Source organism: Cetorhinus maximus, chromosome 11 (assembly GCF_964194155.1).
Source record: "Cetorhinus maximus chromosome 11, sCetMax3.hap1.1, whole genome shotgun sequence".
NCBI lineage: Eukaryota > Metazoa > Chordata > Chondrichthyes > Lamniformes > Cetorhinidae > Cetorhinus > Cetorhinus maximus.
In genome coordinates, this window is record NC_135889.1 from 2,601,066 (window position 1) to 2,619,468 (window position 18,403).

The 18,403-nt window shown below is 44.5% G+C and overlaps 1 protein-coding gene across 2 annotated transcripts in view; it reads right to left on the bottom strand.

Moving 5' to 3' along the window:
- The window catches only part of vps8 (VPS8 subunit of CORVET complex), a 570,202-nt gene that overhangs the window by 391,737 nt on the left and 160,062 nt on the right, over positions 1–18,403 (bottom strand). For both annotated transcript variants that reach the window (XM_078551411.1, XM_078551410.1), the window contains exon 31: positions 7,213–7,297. In XM_078551411.1, coding sequence (XP_078407537.1) covers positions 7,213–7,297 — 85 coding nt within the window. The remainder of the gene's footprint in view (positions 1–7,212; positions 7,298–18,403) is intronic.

Consider the following 18,403-nt stretch of genomic DNA (forward strand, 5'->3'; position numbering starts at 1 on the left):
ATGCAGGCAAAAAGCGATATAAAGGGCAACTATCAAAATAAGTTTCATAAATGGGGGGGGAAGAGAGCATAAAAACAAACAGCTAATTATAAAGTTATGATGGCAAGGTTATATCTTGAGTAGTGTGTACAGTTGGGAAACCCATAATGGAAACACTGGAGAGGGTACAGTGTAGAATCGCCAAGATGAGGCCAGGAAAGGAATCAATAATTAAGAAAGCAGATTTGAGATACTGGGTTTATATCCACTGGAACAGAAAAAGCCAGTGATAATAAGTAAATTTAAAGAGAATAAAGAAAGGGATTAACAGAGAACAGGCAGTCGGATTCTGTTGGACTGTTCTCGCAAACAGCTTACACAGACATGAGATGCCATTGGTCACTGGTCTATATCTTTGTCTCTAAGGTAACGAGCATATCAATTTCATCAATGAGGTCCAATGTTGTGATATGAAGGCCAAATGTGTTTTGTTTGTGAGCAGAATAGCATAGAAACTTTGACTGGAATGTTTAAATCACAGAGTTTCGTTTAGTTTAATTTACGTTTTATCTGTGGAATATCCATTTTTAATGGTTACTGTGTGTCTCCAATTTCCTAAACACCTGCGGCACTGTTGCCCATTGAGAGGTGCTGGATCAACAAGCATTTCAGCCCAGCAAGGCAATACAGCTGGTGTTTGACAGACACAGAGACAGGGAGAATAAACCGCACATATTCAAAAAAGCTGGAAGTGAATGAATAGTCCCAAATTGAATTTGGTCCAATCATAAACATTGTTTCACATCTGTGATTCACCCTTGCCACAACTACTTTAAGGCTTTCTCTTCGACAATAATCTTCTTTAATGAAGAATGGCCATTACCATGTCAAGTTAAATTGGATGAACAGAAGGTCATAAAGATGCCTTTGGCAATGAGCAATAGACAGGAGACAAGAGAAGTGAAGCATTATACTTGACAGTTGGCAAGAAAAGCACGGAACTACAAGAAACCCATTAGTCATGTAATGACATAAAGAACTTAAGGTTCTGAAAATGAAACATGCTCAGCAGCAGAATTTTTAGGTAATACTGTTGAATTTTACAATCCAGTGTGATTATATTTCAGAATTTAGTGAGACAACCACACATGAAATGACTGTAGAGTCTTGGCCAAAACAATTCTAGGAGGAAGGGTAAGATAACAAACACAGTTGGAGGGCTATGCATGACTAGTCACAAACTCATAGGAAGGAGGATATTGAACTACATAGAGTATAGAGGCAAGGGACAATAATGAAACTGGATACAGTGGAATACATTATGAGGATGAAATTCATCCACAGCCTAAATGAGCACAATACTTGAATGATGAGTATATCAGAAGCTAGGGTCTTGAATGCACTTATGAAGCATAATGGTTGTCAGCATCACAGAGCAAATGTTGGCACATAAATAGGTTCTATTCAGTTCAAAGGAAATAACTGTAATTAAACAAAGCCCTGAACCAGATTACCATCTGATCAGTCCTAGCTAGCCACTAATCTTTTAAAATGGGCTGAAACATTTGCAAAATAGAATAATGGGCTGGATTTTAGTGACTGACTCAAAGTTCCGACACTGGGGTCATTTGCAGGACGAGTGGCGAGATTTCAAAGGCCACTCCCACTATGCGGCCAATTAGTGCTTGGCTGGAGAGGGAGACAGCCAATAACAGACGGTGGGTGGGAGCTAGTGCCATCAAGGAGGTTAATGGCACCATTTTTACAGGTCAGTGTGTCAGTAAAGGGCAGCCCTCATACTGCCTGTAGAGACTGAAGGCAAAGGAAGGGGTGCAGAAGTGAACTTGTGCAGGAATAGCTGCGCCAAAAGGAAGACTCCACGTTTCAGTGATGACTCTCTGGAGGTGCTCCTGAAGTCTGATAAGCATAGCTATGCCAGGGGATTCATGTGATGCTCTGTTTTCTATAGCTGCAGGAGAAGTGAACTGAATGTTAGAGAGCAAAGGCGTAGGGGGGAAGGGATGGGCCTTTCAAAGCTCTGATAATGCAGATGGGGGAGGAAGCGATGGAGGATGCAGGCTGGAAGCAGGCCAGCCTGTCGCAGAAGGCAGGGTAGGTGTGGTGCCCAGAGAAAGTGAGAAAAGCAACAGTCGCAGGCTCCAACCTTCTTACTAGTGTTTCCAACGGTGCCTCTGTGGCCCTTCGTGAGGCTCTGGATCATGGAGAAGCTGGAGGAAGCAGGTGAACATGGACATCGATAACAACACTCTTGTCTCTCCCACAGGCCCAGTAATAAATGAAAGGTCCGGTGATGCTGAGCTTCACGCAGGTCATCAGCAAACTAATAGTTGCTGGAGCAGCAGCGTGAAACGCGTGGAGACGTGTCAGAGTTTCCAGAGGCTGCTTGTTCCCGTTTGTAGGCGATGGAGGAGTCCACCTACAGCACCAGTGGCACCATGTCTCTGGCATCAGCGCACATGACCTCTTTCATCGCAGGATGCCCCTCATGGAGAGCCACATGCAGCAGGCCACCCAGAGGGTGCAGGAGGTGCACGACAACGCCCACAGAATGGTCTCAGCCTTGAGAAGCGTAGAGCACTGGTTGAAGATATGGCTCAGAGACACACCTGAGCAGCAAGGCCAGCAGGCTGCCTCCACATCAGCTCCAGTCACTGAGAGTACACAATGGCGAAGAACATGGAAGCTTTCATGTAAACGCATCTAGTTGAATATGGTGTCCCAGAGGATACATTTCAGTTCCTACATACCATTGTGTGGTTGCTTTGTGCACCTTAACATTTGTTGAAATCCATATTTAGACACCTCGCGTTTTTCTTTCTACCCCAGTCCCATTATCAGGTGTTGAATCTTTGAGATGGTGTCCATTAAATAGCGGCTGGTAAATCTAGGGCTCTGGTGAACAAAGCACTTGGCTTGTTCTCACCACGGGATCCCTGATAGAGTGAGGAAGTTTTATCACCATGGCATCAACAGAGAGACCCCTGTCTCATGTCCACTGGGTTGACAAGGGTTCTCAGCTGAATCATGTGCAGATGAAGGAGTCGCTTGTTTCCCTTGCAGTGGCCATCGTCCCCTCATGTGCATGGCCACTGCATGCGGAGTCTAGATGCCCCTTCCTCAGAGGGGGCAGCATCCTTATTACTGTTGCCCTTTCTATTCATCTCTGCTGCACCAGGCTGTGCAGAATGCAGCAAACACCACAATACCGTAGACCCATGAGGGGCAGCATTGGACAGCTGCTGCTTAACAGTCTAGGCATCTGAACCACACTTTCAGAAGGCCAACTGCCTGCCCGATGGTCCTTCAGTCTCATGGCAGGGGTTGCACGCTTCCTCTGGCTTTGTGTTAAGGTTCCACACTGGTGTGAGCCACATGTCTTTAGTGGATACCATTTGTCACCCAAGATCCATCCATGAAGGCGTTCAGATGGTCTCAGTAGTTGAGGCAATATCTCAGCATGAACGAGTCATGGCGGTTTCTCAGGAACCTTGCACAGATCTGAACACTGAGTGGAACCCCTTCCTGCTGCTCTGAGGGACACCTGATGGTCACATGTGTAAAGACTATAACCACCTCCTGGGCCATGGACCCAAATCCAACTGGCCTCTCAGCCTGACTTGCCTGATCAATGTGAAACCCGATGTATTTCCCTGCCCTCTTTAACGCGGTATCTGTCATCTACTTGATATAGCAATGGGCTACTTACTGAGAGATCCCACAAATGTCTCCAGACAATTCCTGGAAGAACCGTGTAGCAAAAGATTGAGAGCAACAGTCAGCTTCAACGCCACAGGAAATGGGTACCCACTACATCCCAGAGGCCTCAACTCCACCTCCAGCATTCTGCAAACACCTGTTGATAAGTGCAGTCTCCGGAGACAAGGGTGCTCACCATTTCTATGAAGCTAAGCCTCAGCCTATACACCCTTTGTACTGGGTATCACCTTCTTCCAGCATTCACCTGCCTCCCTGGCCCTATGTTCCCTCCATGTCCATGTCCCATCACAGTGTCCTGCCTCTGGTGCTCCTCTACGTGCTGCTGCCCCTCTCCACGTGACTGAAGCAGTCTCCCCCTCCCACTTACCTCTTGTCTGCAGGAGTCAATCCCTGAGTGCAGGTCACCCATCCCCCTTTGCAGTCCTCATGGTGCACTGCCTGTGAAACATCCCACGCCCACTCCACTGCATCTCCTGTACTCGCAGCAATGGGAGACACCCTTTCAGTTACAGCCCTCCTCACTGGCCTTCCACACAGCAAATCCTCTATAAGACCATGCCTTGCAATCTCTGCCCTGAGCCTCCTTGTTTGTAAGTGCAGCAGAACTGAATGGCTATCAGTTACAGCCAACACTCACCTGCTGCTCGCCTCCTTTGAGCTGACAGACCACTAACATGCCGTGTAAACCCTTAGCCCAATGGAAAATTCAAAAAGCAGTGGAATATCATCTTCAATCAACAACATAAGAAGCTCAATAGACTACCCGCTTCCAGTCTGCACAGTCTGATTCGGCTGCCTGACCAGCAATGGAGAATTTGGCAGCTGGCGAGGAGACATCGAGTATCTGCTCAGACACGATCCCCCTCCACTTTTCTGGCACCTTCCCCCCCGGCAACCCTCTCAAACCCCTCACCAGGAGGTTGGCACAATTCCACTGAGTGTCTTAGTTAAAAATAGCAGACAACGGAATTTCATACACAAACTGCATTACACAGTGCGGTCTCATTCCAAGAGAGTTTGGTGCTGCTGAGGTGCAAGATAGTAAAAAAAGCTCCACAATTTAACTGAAATGGGCTTTCCTGGAAATTAAAGTTAGATTTATGATTAATTGGATGGGAAACTGTAGCCTTGAAGCTAACATCAGTACCAACTGGGGAAAAAAAAACGCGATTGCCTCCTACAGTCAGAGAAACAATTTAGTGAAATGGCTTCCAAGTTGTTCTAATACAATCCCTGGAGCAAACTATCTCCTGTGCACAGTTGAAACAAGTAAGGCCAGACTGATCTCGACAAATCTCCTTTTCCTTGTGTACTAATCATAAATATGAGGCGTAATGCAGAACACAATCAACCAGGTCTGTCATTCCAATTACTCAATGGATGCACAGTCCACTCAGATAAATACTTAAGGCACTAATCCCATATTAAGTTAGCTTAAAAGTGTCTCAATTGTTTATTCTTTGCTCAAACCATCTGGTCAGTGAAGATAACACTTCATCCAGGTGCAGACACATTAATTGAATATATTTCATTCTTAATGCCTCAATTATTTTATCTCTTAAAAGATGACAAGGTTACTATTTTTGTGATGTGTAATGAAAACATGCGACAAGATGTGTTGAGCCTGTGAAGAGAACATTAGCCATGTTGCTCACATAGAAAGCTGGTACTACTTAAGAAATAAACATCAGTCCAGTGAAAGAATGAATAATTTCTAATTATCATCCTGAAAACAAAAATTAAGCGATAACGACTTAATCTGTCTCAATGCTACCAGGAGAACTCAGTTTATAAGCCACAAAAATAAATGTGAAAACGCCCTCCGACAAAATACACATAAGAGAAATGTCGGCAACACACAGAAATATTTCAACCTCACAGGTTAAGTTATTTGAACCCACATTCCCTGGAAGGAGACACATTCAGTTTTTGAGAACTGTCACCAGAGTGCTGCAGCCCTGACTCCATTCCGCAATGCCTCTAATCACAGTTCCTCTTTGGTGCGGCAAATCTACCGTTAAAAGTTTTAATTAATAGAAGAAATATTAAAGGATTATTTTGATGAGAACACATAATCAGTTGGCTGCACACATACTGAAGGCAGTACATCTGTGGCCACAAATAGCAGCTGAATACAAGGGAGGTTGTGATCAAACTGTACAGCATTCTGTTCAAAGAAAATCCTGAATACTGTGTTCATACATATGTTCATGTACCAGGGCACAAGACTGACACTGACACGATGAAGGCAGTAAAGAGAACCACCAGGCTGATCCCCACTCTTAGAGACTGCAGTTCTGAGGAAAGACCAGAGGGATTTAGGCTTTTCAGCCAGGGTGAGGGAACTTGAGAGGTAATCACAAAAATATTCAAATATAGTTAAAGATATGAAAAGGGAAATCTAGAATTTATTTGAAAATAAGTTGAGAAGAAGAACAGGTTCAAACTATTAAATGTAAATTTAAAACTAATACTCAGAAGTTTTTCACACACAGTGATAATCACATGAAATGAACTTCCAGATAGAGTGGTAGAGATCAACATCCTTGGACTATTCAAGAGGCAATTGGACGCAGTAATGAAAAACTGTACAGTGCTTCTGGATGATTTAAAATAGGCCAAATGGCCTCCCTTATCCCTAACTATCTTCTGACAGGAGTGAGCAGTCAGCCCATCTCGGTTGCTTTGAAGTTTCAGACAACGTAGAGAATCTGCTCAGACCTGTTTCACCTCTCTCGCGCCTTGTTGCCCAGTTGGTAACCCTGTACCCCCTCAATGGAGGGAGAATCAGTCAACTTATTGTGATAATACCCCATCTAAATATGTTCGCCCAATCAGCATTGTGAATCTATATCCAACTCAAGGTTTCATTGGTTTATAACAAATCATCTCAAACCTTCCCCTCTGCCCAGTGAACAATAAGGAGCCTTGAAATGCCAGCACACGTGACACCAATGAAGAGTGGAACACCGGTTTGATTCCCAATCAATTGAATTGCTCTTCTTAGTCATGCTGTGAATAGACAGTTTCACCAGAGACCAATTGCGTCCACACAGGACATGACTGTTCCAGGCAAGTGACCTTTCAGGTATCAATTCCCCATCAAAGAGAATATATCTTCATTTCCTTCACTGTTCTTCATGACTCTTTTACTTAGGATACACTATACTGTGCTGGTCTCAGGCTCCTTTCCAATGGTTGCATTCCTCTATAACTTATCAAAATAGATCAATATATATTGCTTTCTCTTAAACAACATAATATGGTAGTTCAGCCCCAAATTGAAATACTCATTAATGATTTGTACCTATTACATGAAACTTTGACAATGTGCAAACACATCCCATGACATTTTGGATAATTGATATAAAATTTGTACAAGTTAATGCTTTGGGGTTTGTAGTCCAGATTCAGGCAGAATGGGAATAATTAAGCAAATATGTCACCATACACAGCACTATCATTAAACTTGCTCCCCTTTCTTGACATACATACCCTCCTAACTGGGTCATTCAGGTAGCAGGGGATGATCTTATCATACAGCTGTTTCTTCTCATACATGAATTCACAGACTTGATAGCTGAAAAGAAAGAGTTTTGTTTACAAAATATCCAGAAAAATAACACTTAGAAAGACACCTTGCCCTCCTCCCCAGCACAAGAGGAAGGTGCTGAGTTATGGAGGGAGGGTCAGGTGGTTTCTAGCAAAACCCATCAAAAACACAATGAGCCAAACAAACTCCTGTGCTGGTTCTAAAAACGTTCACTTTTCCTTTTGGATTCTTGCCTCCTGGACCCTCTCTGGTTTCACATCGATCAATAATCCTTCCCCACTCTGGAGGAGAATGTTGCTCCCTTAAGATCAGCTCCCCAGTTCCAATCAGGTTTGCTGATTTGAACAATAAGAATTGAATTTCTACCTCTGAAAAGTAAAGAAATTAAAGATTCCAGCCCTTGTTATTGGTTATGGACTTGCAACCTCCTCAACTCTAGAACAAGCACAGAAACAACAGCCCTGATCTGTCAGGTTACAGCAGGTATTATCAGACATACTTTATAAATCTGGTGCATACAAGAGAGTGTATCATAAACAGTTCACAACAATCATTAATAACTGAAATATATATATATATCTCTCTCATGTTGTTTGCTTTTTTGCTGAAGGAAATATGGGAGCGTCAAGAAATTACTTTCCTTCTTTGGATGCCCCTGTACCAAGTCCCATCCATGTCTGAGAAACTTGGCACCCTGCTATCAAGCCTCTATCAAAGCCACTCTGTCAATAGGCTCCGGGAAGTGCACAAGTACAACCCAGGAGTGACTTCCCTTTCTCCATGGTATCCGATCACATTTCATTTTGTTTCCCTGTCTGAACCCAATATCTCTCTTCTCTGGTAGGTCAATTTTAGTTTTTATAAGAATGGTACCAGAGCTGAGGTATTATAAACATCAGGAAAGACTGGACAGGCTGGGGTTTACTCTCTAGAAATTTAGTGTGAAAAGTCATGAAGGGTTTTGATAAAGTAAAAGTAGAAAAAATGTTTTCACTTGTGAAGGAGTCCAAAAACCGGTGTCACAAATAAAAGACAGTCACTAATAAATCCTATAATGAATTCAAGAGAGACTTCTTTACCTAGGTAGTGGTGCGAGTACACGAGGAAGCAAAGAATAGAAGGTTGTGCTCATATGGTTAGGATATTTGGATAGCTAGGGTTGTTTTCCTTAGAACAGAGGAGGCTGAGGAGTGACCTAATTGATGTGTACAAAATGAAGGGCCTAGGTAGGGTAGGAAAGACCTGTTTCCCCTAGCTGGGGGGTCAATTATCAGGTGGCATAGATTTAAGGTGTCTGATAGAAGGATTAGAGGGGACATGAGGAAAGATTTTTTCACCCAGAGGGCAGTGGGCATCTGGAATTCACTGCCTAAGCTGGTGGTTGAGGTTGAAATGCTCAACTCATTTAAAAGGAACCTGGATCTGCGCCTGAAGTGCTGTAACCTGCGAGGCTACGGACTGGGTGCCGGAAAGTGGGATTAAAAATGAGCGGCGAGTTTCTTTTTTTCTCTTTTTATGGCTGGTGGAGGCGCAATGTGTTGTTTAGCTCTTTCTGCGCCATATTGTTTCTATGGTTAAATGAAGTAGGGTTGGAGCTATGTGGAGCATCAATACTGGTATAGAGTAGCTGGCCTAAATGGCTGTTCCCCTGCTGTAAATGCTACGGAATTTATTACATCATGACCAATCATTGCAGCAATGATTGTAGCAATTCAAAAATTTAGATTGTTCAGTGTTCTTCAAATGTGGGCCCTTTGCATATTGTAGGGTTTCATAGGCACCATTCAATCCAGAAAATTACTGCATTCCTTCTCGTTCAAAATAGGATCGGAACACTCACGCTGTCCTTGTAAATCTACACCTAACTATATATAGATGCTATGTGGCATCAGGCGGACTTACATCAATGCTGGAGCACATCTTAACCTTATTATAACTACTGCAGTCATTGCTACATCTGCTCTGAGATACAAATTCTGGCAAAAAAACAAAGAAAAGAACGAAATAAAGAAATAAATTGCATTTATATTGCACTTCCATGACGTCAAGGCTTTGCAAAGCACCTCGTGACCAATGAACTGCTTTTAAAGTAATGTCATTGCTGCATTCTGAGCAAATATATCACACCCAATTTGCACACAGTAAGGTACTGAAAGCAGCAATGAGATGAGTGCAGCACTTTCTCAGTTCTGACTGAAATGTCAGCCTAGATTATATGCTCTAGTGCCTGGATTGGGGCACAACCTACAACCTTCTGGTTCAAAGAGAAATTACCACTGAGTAAAGGGTTATATCATTTGCAACGTTGGCAAAGGTAAATTAACCTCATCCTTCCCCCATCTGCTTTTAGCGCAGCTGACCACACCATCCTCCTCTAACACCTTTCCACTGTCACCTAGATGGGCTGAACTACAATCGCCTGGTTCCATTATTAACCATCTAACCACAGGCAAGAGAATCACCTGCAATGGGTTCTTTTCCCACCCCCACGCTCTGGCATCCCCTAGGATCTAAACTTTAACACCCTCCTATTTCTCATCTACATGCTGCCCCTTGACAACATCACCAGAAAGCACAGCATTAATTTTCACATGTACGCTGATGACACAGTCAGAGCGGAAGCAGGCACCCAGCTTTAATTCTTTCCTTTCTCGACCACTCCACCATTTTTAAATTCTCAGACTGCTTGTCTGACATCCAGTACTGGATAAGCAGAAATCGCCTCCAATTAATATGGAGAAGACTGAAGACATGTCTTCGGTTCCCGCTCCCAACTCCATTCCCCAGCCACCGACTCCATCCCTCTCCCTGGCAACTGTCTAAGGCTGAAGCAGATTGTTTGCAACCTGGGTATCATATTTGACCCCAAGGTGAGCTTCTAATTGCATTTCTGCACCACCAGTATTTCCATCTCCTTAACAATCTCCCAATTCTCCTCTAGTCTCAGTTCATCTGCTGCTGAAACCCTCATCCCTCCCTTTATTACCTCTATACTTGACTATTCCAATGCACTCCTGGCTGGCCTCCCACATTCTACCCTCTGTCAGCTTGAACTCACCCAAAACTCTGCTGTCCGTGTCCGAACTTGCACCAAATCCCATTCACCCATCACCCTTGAGCTCACTACATTGCCTTCCGGTTAAGTACGCCTCAACTTTAAAATTCTCATTCCTCACACAATCACAGAATCTTAACAGCACAGGAGGAGGCCATTTGGCCCATCGTGTGCACACTGGCTCTCCAAATGAGCATTATGACCTAGTACCATTGCCCTGCCTTTTCCCCGTAACCTTGCACATTGTTTCTATTCAAATAATCATCCAATGCCCTCTTGAATGCCTCGACTGAACCTGCCTCCACCACACGTCCAGGCAGCGCATTCCAGACCCGAACCACTCGCTGAGTGAAAAAGTTTTTGCTCACGTCGCATTTGCTTCTTTTACAAATCATTTTAAATCTGTGCCCTCTCGTTCTTGATCCTTTTACGAGCAGGAACAGCTTCTCCCTTTCTACTCTGTCCAGCCCACTCATGATTTTGAACATCTCTATCAAATCTCCTCTCAGCCTTCTTCTCTCCAAGGAGAACAGTCCCAACCTCTCCTCATAGCTGAAGTTTCTCATCCCTGGAACCATTCTTGTAAATTCCTGTTTCAAACCCCTCCCTATCTCTAATCTCCTCCAGCCAACATCCCTCCACAATATTGGCACGCTGGCTTCTTGAACATCCCCTATTTTAATTGTACCACCATTGGCCTCCTTCTTAGGTCCTAAACCTTAGATTTTTTTTTTATTCATTCATGGGATGTGGACATTGCTGGCTGGGCCAGCATTTATTGCCCATCCCTAATTGCCCTTGAGAAGGTGGTGGTGAGCTGCCTTCTTGAACCGCTGCAGTCCCTGTGGTGTAGGTACACCCACAGTGCTGTTAGGGAGGGAGTTCCAGGATTTTGACCCAGCGACAGTGAAGGAACGGTGATATATTTCCAAGTCAGGGTGGTGTGTGGCTTAGGGGGAAACTTCCAGGTGGTGGTGTTCCCATCTACCTCCTACCCTCGTCCTTCTAGATGGTAGTAGTCATGGGTTTGAAAGGAGCCTGGGTGAGTTCCTGCAGTGCATCTTGTAGATGGTACACACTGCTGCTACTGTGCATCAGTGGTGGAGGGAGTGAATGTTTGTGGGTGCGGTGCCAATCAAGTGGGCTGCTTTGTTCTTCATGATGTCAAGCTTTTCGAGTGTTGTGAGAGCTGCACTCATCCAGGCAAGTGGAGAGTATTCCATCACACTCCTGACTTGTGCCTTGTAGATGGTGGACAGGCTTCGGGGAGTCAGGAGGTGAGTTACTCGTCGCACGATTCCTAGCCTCTGGCCTGCTCTTGCAGCCACAGTATTTGTATGGCTGGTCCAGTTCAGTTTCTGGTCATTGGTAACCCCCAGGATGTTGAGAGTGGGGGATTCAGTGATGGTAATGCCATTGAATGTCAAGGGACGATGGTTAAATTCTCTTGTTGGAGATGGTCATTGCCTGGCACTTGTGTGGAGTGAAAGTCAACCCAAGTCTGGATATTGTCCAGGTCTTGCTGCATTTAGACATGAACTGCTTAAAACCTAACTGTCCTAATATCATATGTGGCTCAGTGTCAAACTTTGTTTGATAATCGCTCCTGTGAAGTACCTTGGTTTGTTATACTAGGTGCTAAATAAATACATGTTGTTGTTGACACACAAATATTGCCAAAAAACCCTAAACTCTATCCCCAGCAACCAAAACATACAATACAGGAGAACAAGTATGGCTTGAAATTAAAATGGATGATATTTTGCTGTATAGTTAATTCTTTTTCTGACAGAAACAATGACTAACCTCAGTGAGGCAAATCAAACGGACAGATTATCAGATTAACATCTCATCTAAAAGATAGGATCTTTGACAATTGACACTCTCTTCGTACTGAAACATAGGTGCTGGGGTGAAGCCTGTACCCAGAACTTACTGATGCAGCGGGAAGTCCCAACCTAACACTGATTCAGAACTAGTCTCGTTATTGTCAAAATGAGGACTGAGTCTTTACAGAATGCAGAACATTCCTGCCATTTGCCCCATTATGTCTGCATCAATTGATTTTCTACATGAGCCATTTTGCCTAATTCCAGTCTGAAGCTTACTTTGCAGTAGGTTGTGAACTATGTTTTAACAGTAAAGACAGAGAATTCCTCAAGCTAACCACAATTTGTAAGGGATTTTATTTCTTATTGATAGAAAGACATTGCTTTTCAGAATAGTAGCCATAATAGACATGCTGGCAAACACAGAACCATCCCACCAAACTCGAAGTGCTTGTGGGGTCAACCTAGCTTTCATAACTGTGGACAGTTCCGTTCCTTGTGCTGGATATGGACTTGAATTTGGACCAAGTGATAGGCAACATCCCAATCATGTCTTGTCCCTCACTGATCCCATGGGAAATCCTGGCCATGTTTTCGTAGTGGCAATCACATTTTATTATCTATCTAATTCCTCATTATTTGCTTTGGGTTGAAGAATGGCCATCCGCAGGGTGCAGTAAAAATGTAATCCTTCAAATCAGCAAGATTATCAGACATGGCACTTTGCAAACAAATCTGGGAAGGCTTTTTCCATGAACTGGCTGGAGCTGAACAGAGGCGAAGAGGGAAACCACATAGTCTGCACAACGAATTGGGGGAGGCAGGCAGGTAGACAAAAACAGCATAAACTCGGGATGGGAGGGGATGAGGAGTGGCAGGACGAACTGAGGAGAGGAGGAAAAAGTGTGGCTCCTTGAACCGTGAATAGAGGATGAATTAATTTATAAGATTTAGTAACAGAAGTTCCAAAATATATTCACACAGCTTTCAATTTTCTGCAGGTTTCTGCTGATTTTGCAATTGATGGTTGTATAGTATTCGTCACATATTCCTTAGGAAGGGAAATGATTGGTGTGGATTTTTTAATTAACTTTGTTACCTACACAAAAAAAAATGTACATCTAAGTACAGCTTAGAAACTGTACAGTCTCTGACTACCTCTTTCAGTTCTGACAAAAAGTCATCAACCTGAAACGTTAATTCTGTTTCCCTCTCCACAGACACTGCCTGACCTACAGAATATTTCCAGCAGTTACTGTTTTTATTTCCGGTTTCCATGTGTGAATATTTTGCTTTTGTTTAAATAATGATACCTATATCTTCTTTCTATCCTCGGACTTTTATTTTAAAAGCAGAGGAAGAGGAACAGAACAGGTCGGAACCAATTCATCCCTAATTCTGTAAGTCAAGGGCTCGTCAAAATCTCCTGACAAACTTCTAAGTACATCAATTTCAAGCCCGATTAGTTTCAGGACTACCGATGAGGAGGAAAGAGTCATCACAAAGAGACACAGTTTCCAGACACCACATGCCCACCACCTCATAATGAGGGCCTCAGAATTATTTTTCAGGTCCAAAGCAGACCTGATCTCCTGGATAATTACAAGCAGAGGGGTTCTGTGTGTTTTTTTTATATATATATATATATATATATATATATATACGTTTACTCTCAATTATCTCTGGACATTACAAAAACACATGTCACATTTTTCTGGCAGGGGAAGAAGCTGGTTCTATTCCTGCTGAACAGCAATTAGTGAAAGTCTTCAACACAAGACAGCATAGAGATTTTTCAAAAAGGTCACAGCATAAGTGGGACAAACTGATAATAAGTGCTGCATAAATAAGATGGTTATTAAGTGCAGGGTGTGATGCCAACATACACAATTTCAACAGCATCTACTTTATATGCAATGTTGTATCAAGTGGTTAAATGGAATTTGTTACATAGCCCTGTATAACCTTTGGCAATAATCACTTATTCTGCCAATTCTCAAGATTTTGTCCTCAGTATTTACTTAAATTTACTGGCTTAGGACTCCCTCTTTCAAAAAAGGCACAGGGAAAGAATTCCGCAAATGTTACTGTGTGAAAATTAAGCAACTCATCACACTTCATCATGGTTCTTTCTTTCTGAAATTCAAAGGCAAGGCTTTAATATATTTCCCCAGTGCAAATAGGTTAGGGAAATCTAACGAGTTTAGCTTGATGTCTGCTCAGCATATTTAGTATTGTCATTGAATTACTTTGCCGATGTGGGATCCTAATAGCGGATGTCAAGCCAGGGAGCTAAACAAAACAGATATTCTTCCAGTAAACAAATACAAGATGAGGGTTTTACATCATTATTACTTATCTGTAATTGCACCCTATTGAGAGACCAGTAATTTAGGTTAGCTTGTGAAAACCATGCCTGAGATTACACGCACACACACACACACACTTTGGATGCATCTGCATCTGTTATGCTAAATCACGGTAAATTCAAAGGTGCTAAAACAAAAAAGCTTGCATATGATACAGAAAGTTGAAGCTGAGAAATTGGAGAGGAGAGATTAGGATCCCGTTTGATCACTAGTACAGATCCAGCCTGAAAAACCAGCTCAATGCTTCATGGTCCCTCATTATTCATTCATTTATCCATTATTTTTTGGGCAAATGTTGCCAATTATGCTGTGATTTGCAGAATAAAAACAATTGTATCAATTATTAATTAATATTATTATTATTTCAAGGGTCAAAGGTGGCTCAGTGGACAGCACTCTCATTTTCAGGTCAGACGGTTGTGGGTTTAAGACCCACTCCAGGACTTGAGCACGAACATCCAGGCTAACACACCAGTGCAGGACCGGTGGAGATCTGCACTGCTGGAGGGGCTCTCTTACCGATGAGATGTTAAATCAAGACAAGGTGTAAAAGACTCATGGCACTATTTCGAAGAACAGCAGTGGAGTTCACTCTGGAATCCTGGCCAAAACTTATCCCTCAACCAACATCACCGAAGCAGATTACCTGGCCATTGTCACATTGCTATTCGTGGAATCTTGCTGTGCGCAAATTAGCTGTCACGTTTCCTACATTACAACAGTGACTACACTTCAAAAGTGCCTCACTGGCTGTAAAGTGCTTTATGTCCTGAGGTCATCAAAGGTGCTGTATAAATACAAGCCCTTCTTTTAATAAAATGCATTGCAGAGATGCCAACTGATAGAGGTAAATATTAAAGTGCAGACTGAGAAAAAAATTATACCATTTCACCCAAATACGTGCCACATTTTACACTTCGAAACTTGCTGAGTTTTAAAAACAGAAAGGGTTTTGACAGTGAAACAGATTTCATTTACTTAAAACCACTGCTGAAGACAAAGGGCGGAATATTCTCAAATTTGCACTTAGTGCAGCAGCAGGCGGGCAAAATGGCGTCCTGGCCGCCAATGACGTGAAACCCGCCATCGCCGTATCATCCCAAACCCTCCTCATTATTTATGCATTCCCAGGAAACACGCCATTTCTGTGGCATGCGGGCTCTCGTTCACCCTCCCGCCATCACCTCACCGTTGCATCACGCTGGCCGCCATGTTTAAAAGGCCAGCACACTGCTCATCGTCACCAGCTCACCACCGCTGCCCGGGAGGCATGGCCAGCAAAGGAAAAAAGACTGTAGCCCCCTGGTTTAATGATGGGTCCCCCGAGCGACTGCTGAATGCCGTGGAGGCCCGCCGGGATGTTGTGTACCCCGCTCTGGCCGCAGGTGTTGGCAGCGGTGGTCAGTGCCATCGCCCTTCAGAACAGGACAGCCACCCAGTGCCGCAAGAGGGTGAATGATCTCTGTCCCGCCAGGGTAAGTCACTCTTCTCATCACTCCCAACTCTCACACTTACAAACCCATCACACATCCACAGGGCCCTCACTCTCTGCCAGTTCAAGGGACATCACCATTTACTCTCTCACACTCACCATCATTGTCCTCATCCCATCCATAGGACCACTCACCACCCACACAGGCCAGGCATACTTATCATCAGGCCTTGCAGGTGTCCTGCTGATACTCTCCATCTCTATCCATGCAGGACAAGCTGGCACACAACAACATGAGAGGTCACAGGCTGGTGGAGGAATGCCTGAAATCAAGGTCTTCATGGACTCTGAAAACAGAGCCATCCAGCTGGCCGGCGATGACCGGGACCGGTCCTGTGCTGACGGTGAGGTCGGTGCTGCTCTAACAAGTGAGGATCCAGCAGTGCAACATCCATCAGATAACCATGCTGTGAGTGATGTGTCCTGTTTCACAGGCCCCTGCCCTGCACTGATTATCTCCCCTTGCTTTCACTGACACATCTGGGAAACAGCCAATAGAGTCCATGACCCAGGGACTCTAATCAAGCCCCGAAGAAACCTCTGTAGAGGAACCTGAAGACACCCTCCCTGAAGTCCCATCACAGCGCTCACCCACACCCTCCACCAGCACAGAGACACACACCTCGGTGGGACCCAGCTTTAGAGTAGCCTCGGGATCACAATCTGGTGAGCACATCGCACAGTCTGATCCACAGCAGGCGGAGGCAGGGACTTCCCAGGTCCCCAGCACTCGGAGGACTGCTGGAGGCCAGAACCTTGCTGAGTCCGAGTCAGATGATGAGCCTCTGGACTCGGTCACGTCACAGTTGCTGGAGCTGCAAAAGCAAGCTCGGGAACATCAGGAAGGGATGTCCGCTGTACTCCTCAGATTGTAAGGCATGATGGAGGAATCCGTCCATCTTCAGGCTGAGACGGTAGTGCTGGCATTGCCAACACACCGAGGTCAACACTGGCAGGATGGCGGCCGCCATGGAGGCCTTGGTCCAGGACTTCGCTCCTGCACTGCTGCGTGCGCTTAACTCCATCGCTGATGCCTCTGAGAATGTCTGACTCCTGCTGTTCACTCACCTCAGTTCCCCCACAGTGAAGCCGCCAAGTGCACGTCACCCTCTGTGCTGTTGTGAAACACATCGACGTGCTTTCCCACCGAAGTGGATGGACGATCCGGTGGGGGGGTCCAGAGCCTGGCGGGATGGCCCTTTAATGAGACGCTGATGTATTACAATGAGTCCCCGCTGACCGTTGGTGGGAAATGCGGCCTGTCGACGGGCTGAGCGGAACATTATGACCTGCCTTCCCGCTGTCGTGAAACCGATCGAGCCATATTGTCCACGCACGCCACCTATCACACCCGCTGCCAGCGGGCACAGAAAATCCCGCCCAAAAATGTGTTTAGGCCATGGGTATGTGGCTGAAAAATCAGACCAGAAAAAGGGTACCAACTGAGGGTGGGACCAGCCCAAGGATAAGCTCGGATGAATCGTAAAGATTTACAGCTTGGCCCATTGTGTCCCTGCCAGCTAACAAGTAGCCATCCAGTCGAACTATGTAGGTTACAACACTCCAACTGCACATCCAAGTACTTTTTAAATGTGATGAGGGTTTGTGTCTCTGCCATCCATTCAGGCAGTGAGTTCTAGACTCCTGTCACCCTCTGAGTGAAAATGTTTCCCCTCAAATCCACTATAAGCCTCCCACCTCTCACCATGCTCAATAGGACCTTCCTCTCCACTATATCTGGATCCCTCTAATGTTTTTTTACACTTCAATTAGGTCTTCCCTCAGCCTCCTCTATTCCTAAGAAAACAACCCAGTCTATCTAATCTTTGATCATAACAAATTGTCCAGAACAGGCAACATCCTCTTAAATCTGTTCCAGAGCCTCCCTAGTGCAATCACATTATTCACAGTACTCCAGCTGTGGCCTAACCTGTGTTTTATATGGTTCGGGCATAACCTCCCAGCTCTCATTTGGAAGGCTTCCACTAATAAAGGCAAGTATTCCGTATGCCTTCTTGACCACATTATCTACCTGTCCAGCCACCTTCAGGGATCTGTGGACATGAACTCCAGGCTCCCTCTGTTCCTCTACACTTCTCAGTACTTTAATATTTATTGTGTATTCCCGTGCCTTTGTTGCCCTTCCACAAATTCGTGACTTCATGCTTACACAGAAACATAGAAAATAGGAGCAGGAGGAGGCCATTCGGCCCTTCGAGTCTGCTCCGCCATTCATTATGATCATGGCCAATCATCCAACTCAATAGCCAGCTCCCACTTTCTCCCCACACTTCTCTGGACTGAAGTCCCGGTGCCACTATTTCACCCACTTTACTGGTCCATTGATATTTTCCTGCAATCTTCAGTTTTCTTCTTCGTTATCCACAT